This window comes from Protopterus annectens, chromosome 15.part0, assembly GCF_019279795.1.
Source record: "Protopterus annectens isolate FY-2018-M chromosome 15.part0, PAN1.0, whole genome shotgun sequence".
Taxonomy (NCBI): Eukaryota; Metazoa; Chordata; order Ceratodontiformes; family Protopteridae; genus Protopterus; species Protopterus annectens.
This window is the reverse complement of record NC_056749.1, coordinates 622971739-622986338: the sequence shown is the minus strand read 5'-3', so window position 1 is coordinate 622986338 and position 14600 is coordinate 622971739. Positions and strand designations below refer to the sequence as shown.

The 14600-nt window shown below is 42.5% G+C and overlaps 1 protein-coding gene across 1 annotated transcript in view; it reads left to right on the top strand.

Annotated features, from left to right (window-relative positions):
- Window positions 1–12994, top strand: part of LOC122789862 (U2 snRNP-associated SURP motif-containing protein-like) — a 1539784-nt gene extending 1526790 nt beyond the window's left edge. The window contains exon 23 of the mRNA XM_044057296.1: window positions 12499–12994. Within this exon, the coding sequence (XP_043913231.1) occupies window positions 12499–12704 (206 nt within the window). The 3' untranslated portion in view covers window positions 12705–12994. The remainder of the gene's footprint in view (window positions 1–12498) is intronic.
- Window positions 12995–14600: the final 1606 nt, after the last annotated feature.

Genomic DNA, 14600 nt, shown 5'->3' with positions numbered 1-14600 from the left:
AGCTACCTCAATACCTTCGTCAGGAAAGAAAAGTTCCGAATGGTCACGCTTCAATCGATCCTTCCATTCTTACAGAAGGACGACTGGATGTGCTCAATAGATCTAGAAGATGCATACTACCACATCAAAATGGCCAGGGCATCCAGAGATCATTTGCGCTTCGGCTGGGGCCAGTCACTTTCAATTTCGAGCCCTGCCCTTTGGTCTGACCTCAGCCCCAGGGTCTTCACCAAATGCATGGCAGTGGTAGCGTCTCACTTGAGACGCCAAGGATTCCAGGTGTTTCCGTATCTGGACGACTGGCTCCTTTCTGCCACCACCCAGCGTCAACTATTACAGGCCAGAGACTTTACTCTTCAACTGTGTGTTCACCTAGGAATTTCCGTGAACTTCGGAAAATCCTTGCTTCAGCCATCACAAAATATTTTGTTCATAGGAGCAGAATTAAACACACGTCAGTTAATTCTAAGACTTCCCGGAAAGGATACTATCACTTCAGACTCACATACGACTTCTACTTTTGTCAAGGAAATCTCCAGCAAAACTGGTACTGAAGGTTTTGGGACTCATGTCAGCCTCCCTTATTGCAATACCCTTGGGAAGGCTGCACATGAGAGTCCTTCAATGGCTACTGTTTGCACAATGGTCGCTTCAACAACTACCTCTAACACACGAGATTCTTATAACGAAAACATGCAAGACACATCTAAACTGGTGGCTTCAAACGTGCAACCTTTCCAAGGGGAGACCATTTGTGCTACCCACGCCTACAGTTACGGTGACCACGGACGCTTCCCTGATAGGGTGGGGGGGCATCTTTCAGGGACAGACAGTCCAAGGCGAATGGACCAATTTGGAGTACAATCTGCACATCAAAGTTCTAGAGTTGAGGGCAGTGTTTCTAGCGTTGCAACACTTTGCTCCCCTTCTTCCTCTAGGAACTATTGCAGTTCAGACGGACAACATGTCGGTAGTCTGGTACATAAACAAGCAAGGGGGAACCAAGTCCTATCAGCTATGCAGAGAGGCCATGAGAATCTGGCAGTGGGCGGAGTCCACGGGTCGCTTTCTAATAGCAACGCACATCCCGGGGTCATCCAACGTCATAGCCGACAGGCTGAGCAGAGCAATTCTGTTACCGCATGAGTGGTCCCTAAAACAGTCAGTGGCGAAAAGGATTTTTCGCATGTGGGGCCAGCCTTCCTGCGATCTGTTTGCGTCTCCAATGAACGCCAAATGCAGGAACTACTTTGCCCTATTACCCCCTCCAGGGGAAGTCCCCAGGGACGCACTGATTCACGATTGGCCCCCGGGACTCCTTTACGCATTTCCTCCATTTCCCCTGATATCGAAGTTTCTCCAGAAAGCCAGAAACCTTCACAGGACAATAATCCTCATTGCCCCATTCTGGCCTCGTCAAATTTGGTTTCCCTTCCTGAAGACACACTGCATTCGGGAACCCTGGATTTTGGACCCAGAGCCAGATCTATTGACTCACTCGTCAGGGGTTCCCCATCTCGCGCTCCGGTCCCTCCATCTAGCAGCTTGGTTGCTCCAATTCCCAACTTAGCCAGGTCTGATCTTCTTTCGCCAGCAGTTCGGAATATATTGGTGGCTTCTCATAAAGCTTCCACTACTAAAACATATTCTAGTAAATGGAAGCGATTTGTATTCTGGGCGAATACACAGCAAGTGGATCCTTTTATAGCTCCTTTGAATAAAATATTAGAGTTTTTAACGGACTTATTCCATCAGGGTGCTTCTCCTGCTACACTAAGGGTTCAATTGGCTGCCATTTCAAATTTCCATGTGGAAGAAGGTGGGGCTCCTGTTATGGCCCACAGACTTTGCAAAGCCTTTTTAAAAGGGTTTTTTCATATTAGACCACCAGTCAGATCTCCTACGTCACCTTGGAGTCTAAACTTGTTGTTATCTAAATTAATGTTGCCCCTTGAACCTGCCTCTTCTTGCCCATTAAAATTTTTGTCCTGGAAGACTCTCTTTTTGGTAGCCATTACTTCCGCTAGGCGAGTATCTGAACTTCAGGCTCTCTCCATCAAGCACCCTTATTTGATCTTTCACTCTGACAGAGTTTCTCTTGAACTAATTCATCCTTCCTCCCTAAAGTGTGTTCTATTAACAATATTAATCAGTCCATTGAATTACCCACTTTCTTCAAAAATCACTCCAACAAGATGGAGTATATGTTGCACAAATTAGATGTACACAGACAACTAAGATTTTACTTGGATAGAACAAAAGATCACAGAAAAACTGATCAACTTTTGTGGCCTTTGCCGATAGCAGGAAAGGACTAGCGGTTACCAAAAGAACTCTTTCTAAGTGGCTAACGGATTGTATAATCTATGTCTATGATTCCTCAAATCTAACTCTCTTACACAAACCCAAAGGACATTCCACAAGGTCAGTGTCTACATCTCTGGCTCATGCAGCCCGCCTACCACTAGACGCTATTTGTGCGGCTGCTACTTGGTCTAAGCCACATACATTCATTTCTCATTATAAGGTAGACAAGGCTTCTAGGGACAGGGCAACCTTTGGTTCCACTGTGCTCAAGAACGTCCTTCCGTGAGTTCCTCAGGAACAAGGAGCTAGGGACGCTACCCATGTGTAAGAACAAACGGCGAGATTGAACACTATCACATATAGAAGTTATGTCCTTACCATAACGTTCCATGTGGAGTGTTCATCTCGCCTTTGTTCTTACATTCCCACCCTCCCGCCCTTAAGAAGAACGTTCTTTTGATGCCTGGCCGGGAGCATTCTGATACTGCTTTGCAGATGTTGTGTACATAGTTGGCATATATATATATATATATATGTCTATTTGTTCTTTTATATATATAGTTATGTATAGACTCTTATTTCTGTGCATATGTGATGTAAGCATGAATGTGCTCTCTGGAGATTGGTTTGCTTGCAAACTAGATCTGAGGTAAAGGCAGAGGGGGATTGTGGGTATTAGATTGTCTCGAGCTTCTTCTCGATGCAGAGCTTGCAAGAGGCCGGCACGGAGCCGAGGATCGGCTCCGAACCCATGTGTAAGAACAAAGGCGAGATGAACACTCCACATGGAACGTTATGGTAAGGACATAACTTCTATTTGCTGTCCATTGTTGTTCCTAAGAGTTTGGTGATTGGGTCAGGAGATATTAAAGTACCATTATTAGATATGAGTGTGAAATCTACTGTGGTGGACTTCCGGGTTGGAGTAAAGAGCAGAAGTTTTGTTTTTTGGGGGTTTAAGAGGAGGCATTGGTGTAAAAAAACATTGTTCTACTGTATTGCATGCTTTTTGGGTTAGGGACTGTAATTCAGCTGGAGAAGTGACTGAGCATACTATTGTGGAGTCATCTGCGTATTGCATACAGGTGGCTTGAGGAATTGCTATAAGTGTAGGTCGTTAATAAAGATGGAGAATAGGAGTGGGCCTAATATGGAACCTTGAGGGACACCGAGGGAAATGGGGAGGTGGGTAGATAATTATCCCATAGCACAGCTTGCTGTCTATTGTCTAAATCGAACCATTTTATAACCAGAGCTTCAAGTGAAAGGGATTTGAGTATATTTAAAAGTAGCTGGTGGTTAACCATATCGAAAGCTTTACATAGATCAATAAAAAGTGCAGAAGAAAGAGTATTGTTACGGTTTTTGTTAATGCAGTCTGTAAAGGATAGAAAGGCAGTGGTAGCACTATGGAATGGTCTAAATCCGTGTTGACAGTTGGCAAGTAATTTGAACTAGCGAAAACCACCGCAAATTCAAAAGCCAAGAACTTGACTCAGGCCAGTCCAAAACGTAAAAAACATGAAAAACAAATTTTATTAAGCCACTGTAAAAGCTTTTCGTTGGTACCTTGCACTAACTTCTTCAGACAAGCAAAACATTCACACCATTACAAGTGAGTTTAAATGCCAGCATTGAAACACTTAACCACGCCCCTTGCTCTCCCTTTAGCTCCTTAAAGGTACAGATCACAGCTAAGGTGCATTTGCAATTCTCTATTAACATAATAAAAAATTCATACACCGAGACTGTAATAATAGGCTTTGAAACTGAAAGGAAAAAAACAAATATTTTGATTATTAAACTATATAAAGTAGATAATATATGTATATATATATATGTATATATATATATATATATATATATATATATATATATATATATATATATATATATATAGTTGCGGTTTTTGTTAATGCAGTCTGTAAAGGATAGCAAGGCAGTGGTAGTACTATGGAATGGTCTAAATCCGTGTTGACAGTTGGCAAGTAATTTGTTTTGGATTAGGTGGTGAAGTAGTTGCCTATGGATGGATTTTTCCATTATTTTTGCCAGTGGAGAGAGTAAAGCTATGGGACGGTAGTTTGAAAAGTCATTAGAGTTCCCACCCTTGTGTAGGGGGTTAATGTGAGAGATTTTCCAGATAGTTGGGATGGTACCTTCATTTATGGTCCTTTTAATCAGTATGGAAATGGGATAGGCTATAGCTTTAGCTGCTTTTTGCAGGTATTCTACAGGTATTGGGTCAGCTGAAGGGGTTGGTAGGTTATAGTTTTTGGAGAAAGGAGCACATGAAGGAAGTTGGAACTGGTTGTAATCAAAATGAAGGAAGTGGGCTAGTAGTAGAAGTTGGCAGATTTGAGCCATCTGGAGATAGTTGACTAGTAATAGTTTGGATGGTCTCTGTAAAGAAGGAATTAAAGGCATTGGCAGTTTGTGTGGGATTCTCAAGGTTAGAGCCTTGTGGGTTTGGCATGTTAGTGACCTGGATGTAGTAGTTTGTTAATGCTAGTCCAAAACTTTTGTGGTTTATTTTGGTGAGTTTGCTGTAGTTGGAAGTAAAAGTTTCTTTTATCTATAAGGATAGCTTTTTTGTATTATTTCCAAGTTGTTTAAAGTTTTGATGGTCTGTAGGATTTTTAGTATTAAGCCATTTAGCTCAGGATTGTTTCTATGAAGGATTTTTTGCCTAGTTTTTGAGAGCCATGGGGCAGGTTGAGTCTTATTTCTAATAGAGCGTGTTGTCAAGGTTGGCTAAAAATGTGGAATTAAAATATTAAACAGCTTCATCTAGTGGGAGGTATTTTAGTGGTGACCAATTATAATGCTCGAGTTCTGTTTGGAAAAGTTCAGGGTTAAAATGTTTTTTGGACCATATTGTCCTGAAAGTATTTGGGTAAGTTAGGTTGGTTTTATGCCTAATAATATAAGTTAATGAGTGGTCACTTAGATCATCTGGGAGGGTTCCTACTTTGTATGTTTGATGAGGAGTATTAGTGAGAATCCAGTCTAAGATGCTTTCTTTGTTATTGGGTTTATTATATCTAGTTGGAGAGGTAATAGTTTGTGAGAAGCCATATAGGTTAATATGGGCAGTGGGGTGTGCAGTACTACAAGACTTCCAGTTGATATTAAAGTCTCCAAGGACTATAGTTTCTTGTGGGAGATTTATAAAAAGCCAATTAAGGATATTTCCAGGAGGAAGGTAGATGCAAATATGTATGGATTTACATGTGTTAAGTTGAATTTTAGAAATAAGGATTTCGGCATTATCGTCTAGTGGTGGTCTAAGGTTTGCAGCGGTAACTTGCAGCTTTGTTTTTTAAAGGATTGCTACCCCTCCTCCCTTTTTGGCTGTGCGGTCTAGTCTCAGGATATTATTACCAGGTGGGATGACTTCATTATTTTTGATTGCGGGTTTTAGCCATGTTTCTGTTGAACATAGTATGTCAAATAAGTGGACATCTAGGAGGGTGTGGAGGTGAGCAATTTTGTTGTTAATGCTACATATGTTGAGATACGCTATACAGAGCGAGTTTGCAGGTCTGGTAGGGGGTGGGTACTATTGAGTTTAGGGTTGTTCTGTTCAGTGTCAAGAGCTTTGTTTGGGCCAGGTTTGGATGAATGTCCCCATCAAGTAAGGCGTGAAGGTATATTCTATTCATAGGGTTTTGAAGCCTGCAATAGTAGTACAGTGAATTTTTAACATTTAAATTGATATACCTGATGTGCATTAGTCTATTATATTTGGCTTGTAGGTAGCAGGGTATGGATGTGATGTTTATATGGTTTTGGGAGGTAGCTAGTAGTGGTGTAGAAGTACATTTGGAGTGGTAATGAACATTTGGACATATTGGATGTGCATAGGAGGTTAGCAGATAGGCTATAATTAGAGGAGGTAAGAGTGAGGCCAAGAGTAATAGTTTTATTTGTATTGGGATAGGTCATTTAGTCATTATAATGGCTTAATTAGTGGAACAAAAATGGAGGTAAGTAAGTATCAAACAGGTGGGGTGATGTAACAAGGAGGGATGGGAGTGCTAATGAGGTGGTGGGCCTTTAGATTGGAGCAGATGTAATGGGTGTGTGGAATAGAGGAATAAATGTAGGAGTGCTGGGGGTGGGTGAGATTTGGGGGTAGGGTAGGGGAGCGGAGTGAGCCTGCGGGGCAAATGGAGCGGGTAGAGACAAGTGAGTGAAACAACCAAGGTGAACAATCAGTGGAATGCTGACTGCTAAAGGGTAAGTTCAGTGTAGGTTAGTGTAGAATGAATAAGTAGTATAGTGGAAATGTTCAGAGGAGGATAGTGGGTGATTACAGTAAATCAAGAGGTATGTGAAAGAATAATAATAGCAAGGTATAGACAGCAGGCTGTAGAGGAAGTATACTATAGGATAGAGGGGTATACCCTCTGCTTCCCCCCCCCCCCAGAGGATTTCTTTTTTGGTGAAGCCTTGCATACTCTCAGGGAGCATTTTCGTTGGGAAAGTCAGGATTTCTCTGATTCTAAAAAGAGGCTTAGAGATTTCTTACTCCTGCCCAAGCACAGACCTTTAGCCATAGCTCCTGTACTAGACATTCTTGATGATGCCTTTTCGGAATCTAGCTTGGCCCCTAACTCTCTACCTCCTGCTCCCAGAAAACCTGATAGATATTACAGGGTCCCTGACTCTCACAAGTTCCTTTTTAAAAATCCTACTGTGGATCCTGAGACCATTTCGCAGGGAACCAAGGGCATTAAAGCTACTACTGCCAAAAATCCTACCCCCTCTGAGACTCAAGGGCGCTGGATAGATGGGGTAAGAAGGGTATACACTTCTGCAACCTTGGCCATTAGGGCCTTAAACTGCCAGTTACATATGTTAAAGTAGCAGCATATTATTGGATTGCTTAAACAGAAAATGATGTTGACTCCTGATTGTGCTTAAAATAAGGATTTACTGCATTCAGCTGAACAAGTTGGAAAACATACTTTGCAGTGCGGTTTTGATTCACTAGAGGCATCTTGCAGGGCTGCTGTAACTGAGTCTGTACTTAGAAGGCATGCTTGGCGTAAGGAGCAATCCTTGCCAGATCATGTTAAAGCAAAATTACTGGATGCACCCTTAAACCAGGACCGCCTGTTTGGTAACAAGGCAGAAGTTGTTCTTAAAAAAGATGGAGGAAAACCTAAATCTATGCAGACTGTTAGATTTTTTTACAAGTACAACCTGCAAGGTTTAGTAGGCATTGGCCTTCCATAAATTGGTCCTTTCCTGCCTCTTCCAGATGATCTCAGTTTAAACCCAGATCCAGCAGAGCTCCCAGGCTTCAGTCCCAGGGTACGCACAGGACTAAGCAGTGGGGGGGGGGGTCTCCACTTCCAAATCTGGGAGTAATAAAACTCCCCCGTATGGTAAACTGTCTCAATGACTTCTTTTTAAAACTTCCAAGCACTTCTCAACTGACTGGCTATTTGGGGGGAAAGATTGCTCTTCATGCATAGAACTGGGACCTCATTACCCAGGACAAATGGGTTTTAAATATAGTGTCCCAGGGATGCAGATTTCACTTCCATACGTTACCAACACCAAGTAGGTGGCCAGATCTACCCCCAAATCAGTGGTCAGAGGCCCAAAAGCAAGTACTTTCTCTCTTAAGCATGGGGGCTATTCAGTTGGTACCAGAAGAGGAAAAGGGACAAGGTTTCTATTTGAGACTTTTCCTAGTACCCAGAAAAGACAATTCATGGCATCCTATCCTGGAGCTGTCTACTCTAAACTCCTTTTTGGTGATTCCAAAATTCAAGATGCTGACTCTTCAGTTGCTCCCTATGCTAGGCAAAGATGCCTGGTTGGCAACACTAGATTTAAAGGAAGCATACCTGCACATCCCAATCGGGGAATTTTGCAGAAGATACCTACACTTGAAAGCAGACTACACACACTATCAGTTCTCTGCACTGCCCTTTGGCTTATCTGCTGCATCCAGGGTATTCACAAAGTGCCTAGCTCCAGTCATTGCATTTTGCAGGTAAAGAAATATTCAAATATACCCATACCTGGATGATTGTCTAATTCAGGCAGAAAGCCAGGACATACTTTTGAATCATCTGGCCTTTGTACAAATGGTGCTAACTTGTCTGAGGTACACCGGAAACGAAAAGAAATCACACCTGGTACCCTGTCAACAAATTATATTCCTGGGAGCAAGCTTGAATACAACTGCCCAGATGGCTTTCCTCACGCCAGAGAAACAAATTCATTTGACAACCTACATCAAACAAGTGGCCACAAAAACCCTGCTATCTGCAAGGCAAATACTACAATCCTTGGGGTTCATGGCCTCCTGCATTCTTCTAATTCCATATGCAAGACTGCATATGAGGAAACTACAATGGTATCTAAAAAGCCTATGGTGTCAATATTCTCAAGATCTAGAAGCAATGATTCCTATCATACCTTGCCTACACCTAGAGTTCCTTTGGTGGGCAGAGGCCTGCCACTAAAACAAGGTACTACCATTCACACTACCCCCTGCTGCCCAAACCCTAACAGACGCATCAGACTATGCATGGGGGGGGGGCTCACCTGGCAGGGAAGTGCATTTTGGGCAAATGAAACCCAAGTCAAATGCACCTACATATCAATCAAAAATAAATGTTAGCTGTACAGACTGCTCTTGACAGCCTTCAAGGACCACATTCTTCCAGGACAATTAATGGTAAAGACGGACAACACCACTGTTATGTGGTACATAAACAAGCAGGGGGGGATACACATTCTTACCCCCTCTGCAGACTAGCTATGGCAATGTGGAACACAGCCCTGAGCTACCAAGTGCATCTACAAGCTCAATTCCTGCCAGGAAAACTAAATACACTGGCAGACGAACTAAGCATAAAGTTCATGGACCCACACAAATGGAAACTGGAACCAAGGATTTTCAACTTGTTGACTAGCAGATGGGGGAGGCCAGATATAATCCTGTTTGCCTCCCCCCAGAACTATCAATTGGACAAATTTTGCACAAGGAGTCCCCACAAACAAGCTTGGGAAAGTGGATGCTCTGTCCTTCATCTGGAAAAACCCATCAGTTTATGCCTTTCCTCCTCTTTCTCTGCTCTTCAAAGTGCTACTAAAGATCAAACAAGACAAACCAAGGACTGTGTTGATTGCACCCGACTGGCCACGCCAACACTGGTACCCCCTCTTGTGCAGTGTGTCACTGTTGGCTCCATGGAACCTTCCTCAGACTCCTACCCTATTGTCTCCGCAGGAGAACCAGATTCTGCACCCTCAGCTTCAAACACTGAACGTTGTAGCCTGGCTAATTACCTAATCTCTCCTTTACCATCCCTCAGTAAGCCAGTGATGGATATCATTTTAGAGGCAAGGAGGCCTAGTACTAGAAAATCTTAAGCTGAAAAATGGAAAAGATTCTGTGCCTGGAACCAATCTTAAAGGATTAGCACAGCAGTGCCCAATTTACCTCAGATTTTGCAATACTTAACTGAGATGCTTCACGAGGGCCTGTCTTTCTCCTCCATCAAAATTCATGCCTCAGCCATTTCAGCTCATTATAGCACAGAACCTCCCCTTTTCTCCCATCCACTGCTCAAGCAGTTCCTCAGAGGGGCCAAAAATTTACGACCACCCAGGAGAGCTCCAACCCCAGCCTGGGACCTTAACTTTGTATTGGAGTAACTCACTCTTCCTCCTTTCAAGCCAGCTGCTACTGCAGGCTTAAAATTCCTTTCGTGGAAAACAGCTTTCCTTTTAGCAATCACTTCAGCAAGAAGGGTATCTGAATTACAGGCCCTTATGGCAGTGGAGCCTTTCATCATCTTTCATGCGGACAGGGTGTCTCTCAGGACCAATCCCTCCTTCATGCCCAAGGTGGTATTCAGTGTGGCCCTTAATCAGTCTATTCATTTACCAACCTTCTTTCCTAATCCACAGAACAAAGGGGAATGGATACTGCACTCCTTAGATGTGCACAAACAACTTAGATTCTACTTGGACAGGACTAAACCTCAAAGGAAATCTGAACAACTGCTGGTGGCATTTGCAGCAGGGGCAGAGAGGAAGGCTATTTCAAAGCAAACCATTTCCAACTGGATAGGCCATTGCATTCATTTCTGCTACAAGCACCATGGAAAACCTATCCCACAGGGGATCAGTCCCCACTCAACCAGGGCTGTGTCTCCCTCTACAGCCTTTCTGAGAGGCATCCCTACCAGGGACATCGTAGAAGCTGCTACCTGGAGTTCTGTACATACTTTCACCAAGTATTACCATCTGTCAATTTTTTTTAAATCCTGAGCTGGCTTTGCCACTGCAGTCTTGCAGGGCCTTATAGCTGGTCCTAATGCTATCTAAATTCCTCCTCCCATCCTTAGCTTTGGGAATCTACCCAAATGTGATGACTGCAACAGTGAAACATGAACATAGTACAGTTGTGTACACTTACCATAAATATAGATGTTCAAGTGTATTCACTGTTACAGTCCTGGTTACCCTCCCTCCAGCCCCCTTACTACTTTTGGTTATACCTCTACCATCCTTTACTATGCTCAAAAGCTTTTTGGTGTATTTGCTTTTTTGTTGGAGGTATAACCGTGTATATTTATAGATTTAATTGCTTCCCATTAGGGGGGCACCTGACATCTGGGGCAAGAAAAACTGATGTAATGGTGTCGGCTGCATGTTTTATACCCCTGACGTCATGGAAGAAGGGACAGCAACCGACACAGGACCCAAGACTTTGTTAATCAGGCCGACTGAGGGCTACTGCAAGCAGATAACCCAAATGTGATGACTGCAACAGTGAATACACTCGAACATCTACATTTATGGTAAGTGTACACAACTGTACTATCTTTGTAGTTTGTCCTTGACCACAGTATTTTACTTTTCTGTAGTTCTGTCTGTCTTGCCATTCCAACTTTGCAGTGATCCCTTTAGTTGTCTCATCTCAGTACTTCTCAGCACCTTATATTGCTTGCTGTCTTTTTTCTGTTAGTCTTTTCTCTGTCTAGTAATGACATGCTGGTGCCCAGTATGCATTGTAATGTGTCTCTGCCTGGTATCTGCTGGGCCCAGATTCTGAGAATGACTTAAAATCCTAGTCTAGTGAGCCAGACAGGTTTTCTCTTTTCAAACCCTTTTTCTACACCTGCTCAAGTCACCTAAGACTGAATGATGAGATGGAGATTCTTCTCAGAGCAAGGTAAAGGGGTGGTTTCATACCTCATGGTAACCTTTTGTCATTCAGAGACAACACTAACAGTGCTTTTGCACAAAGACAAAGCAGCACCATGTCTGGCTTTTTTTCCATGGTCATGCTACTTGCTGATGTGGCAGTACAGGGGAGGCATATGCTAATTAAGCATGTGCTTTGCCCCATGGGACTGCCCTCGTGAAGGCATCTACGCAGAAGGCTGTGTTAATCCATCGTGGTATAGGTAAGTACACTAGACACCAGGGATATCTTATTTTCTTCACTTACCTTAATATCTTTTAACTTCATAGGGATTGAAGGAACCACTAGACACCCAAGATACTTGTTTAATAATACATGGGTCAGAGGGAAGCCACTGGACACCAGGGATAACTTTGAATGTACAGAAGGATGTGTGTGAAACTGGCATTTCTGAATATCTGAAACATCTTTGATTTTATGTGGTCAGGAAAAGTTGACATCTGATGTGTTCAGACAACAGGACGACAGGTAATGTGGTCTGTTTTGTTAGACTGTGTACTGTTGGTGGGAGAGTGAATGGGGAGGCTGCATTTGCTTTCATAATCTGGTTTCCAGTTACCACAGGAAGTACTGATGTGCACTGTTGTAATTAAATGTGATTCAGAGACATGGAAATTAGCCAGTGATGAGGTCTTTCCAAGTTGTGCCTCAGTACTATCTGAATCACAAGTCACATTGTGGAAACAGGACCTTTTTACCACAACCTTTGTGAACCATTGTTGGGGACATTTATAAATCCTCGGGGAAAGTTTCTGTTGATTTTTACAGAAGTTTGTTGGTTGCATATTTTGAGCTATTAGTGTGGCTACAACTCTGGACTTTTGCTAGGTTATGTTGCCAATGGAATATAAGCCGCACATGATTTACAGATTTAATTTTCATTGTGTAATGCATTGAAAATGCTTATGTCAAATTGATTTTTCAGTGCACAAATGTTTTTATTTCAGGTCTCGGTCAAGATCAGTCAAAAGATCAAAACGTTCAGAGTCACTATCTCCCAGAAGATCAAAGAAATCAAGATCCGGGTCACGGTCTCCTCATCGATCCCATAAGAAGTCAAAGAAGAGCAAACGTTAATGTACAACAGTGCAGTTTTGATGCTTCTGTTTTTATGTACATACAGAATTTCAACCCTGTTTCCATTTTGTTTTAGAGATGGGAAATTATGTGTATGCTTTCTGTATATTTAAGCATTATTGACTATATAGGAGGATTTTCAAATTAGTACTGACTCACAACTTTTGATTAATTTTGTATGTTTGACTGTTCTTTGAAAGCCATTTTAAACTATTCATTCAAGTTTTAATTCCCAGTGGTACCTGTATAGTGCACAATTTCACTGTCAAGAAAGGACCAGCAACTCCATTTTTTGTGATTATCAAAATGTTGACAGAAAGTCAGTTTAATAAAAAAAAAAAAAAAAATGTCAGCAACTTGCATAAATACTGTGTAGGTGTTGCCACCTGATATATTTGGTTTCTTTCTAAAGTAACAGGTCATAAATTGATTCATCTAAACAGCCTAGATCCTGAATTCCAGCACTGTGGCAAATATGTTTTCCTGTTAAGTGCACATGTTGGTTCCTTGCTGAGAGGGATCAAAGCCCTTGCTTCCATTCTAGGTAACTGGTTTCAAATAACAGTCCTTGGGCATTGGAGGGAGACTTATCATGGGTAATGGAAGTGAGCAGCTGATGTTAGTTCACCCTTCTTGGGAAGAGATGGCAACTTAATCTGCTGAAAAAAACATGGACATTTAGCAGGCGTGGGATGCAGTATTCATGCTGTAACTGTGGGGTTTTGCACAAACATTGCATCAGTTCTGGTGTAATGGGAGAGCCGATGTCATCTTTTCCATTTGCAGCATTTGCCAACAGACTTTGTTTCCAGGCCTCTTCATGGATAAGTAATTTGGCTAGTGATTGGTGCTTGTCTTTGGGTTTTTGACAGTTTTAGGTCTTTCTATTCCTCTCCCTTTGTGAGCTAGTTAAAAAAAAAAAAAAAAAAAGATTAAGGATTTTTAATCAGCTGACTCGTGTTGTGGACTTTCCCTTCCTTAACTTCTCTGGTCCTTTTTTGTTGTGCATATGGTATGCAAGGTTTTGTCCCGTTGTCAGTAATGGCTGAGAAGATTTTGAGATGTAAAATGCATGTATAATTTGGATGCTGGCTGTCCCCACAAAATTCACTTGACAGATGTATGTACTCAGTAGGGCCTGCTCATTAGGATCAGGACTATGTGGCCTATGCTTCCATTGGGTCTGGGGATTTGGCAGACAGGTGATCCAGGATGGTTAAGGGGTTTCTTCCTGCTCTTTCTATGTCTCTCTTCTATTTCTAGTTCTCCTTCAAAGAAGCTTTCTGAGATATCGAGGAATAATAGACATGAAAGTAGGAAAAGCTGCCGATAGTGAAGTGTTTGGTAAGCCAGCAGAGAAGACCTCCATAGTCCGCTCTTAGTTTGGCTTCACTCTCTGATCTGACATTGGAACCACTTCAAGTCCCAATCTCTGGTTTCCTCAGCTCTGACTTCGGATTCATATCAGTCCTTGTTGTTAGCTGCCCTGAGTCCAACTGCAGCTTTGATATAGAATCCAGTTCAGTAAAGATCTTTGCTGCCATTCTGGAATTTTTTTTTTTCACCAAAACCATCAACCCTTAAGTTCAATCAGCTTCCTTAAGGTGCCAGGATATGGACAGGTCATTGCACCAACCTGCTAAGCCATCTTCAGTGTCTTCTAGGTCTGCTAGTTCCTCTGTTTCAGACCTTTTTGAAGGTGAAGATAGACTTGAGATCATTCCCTTCCCAACCATTCCGAGGTTGGAGGCAGCAGGCCTTTCCACACCATTGCTAATTTCCACTTGCCTGGTCCACATTTTGGATCCAGTGGTCCTGGGTCCAACTTTAACCCATGTGGTTCCTCTGTGTTCACCAGCTATTTGCTTGCCTACAGCAGTGTCAACAGCCTTGATGCATTTGACTCCAACTCATTGGAGCCGTCTGTATCCCAAAGCTGGGAGAGCAGAACCCTTGGTCAACTCTGAGGGTT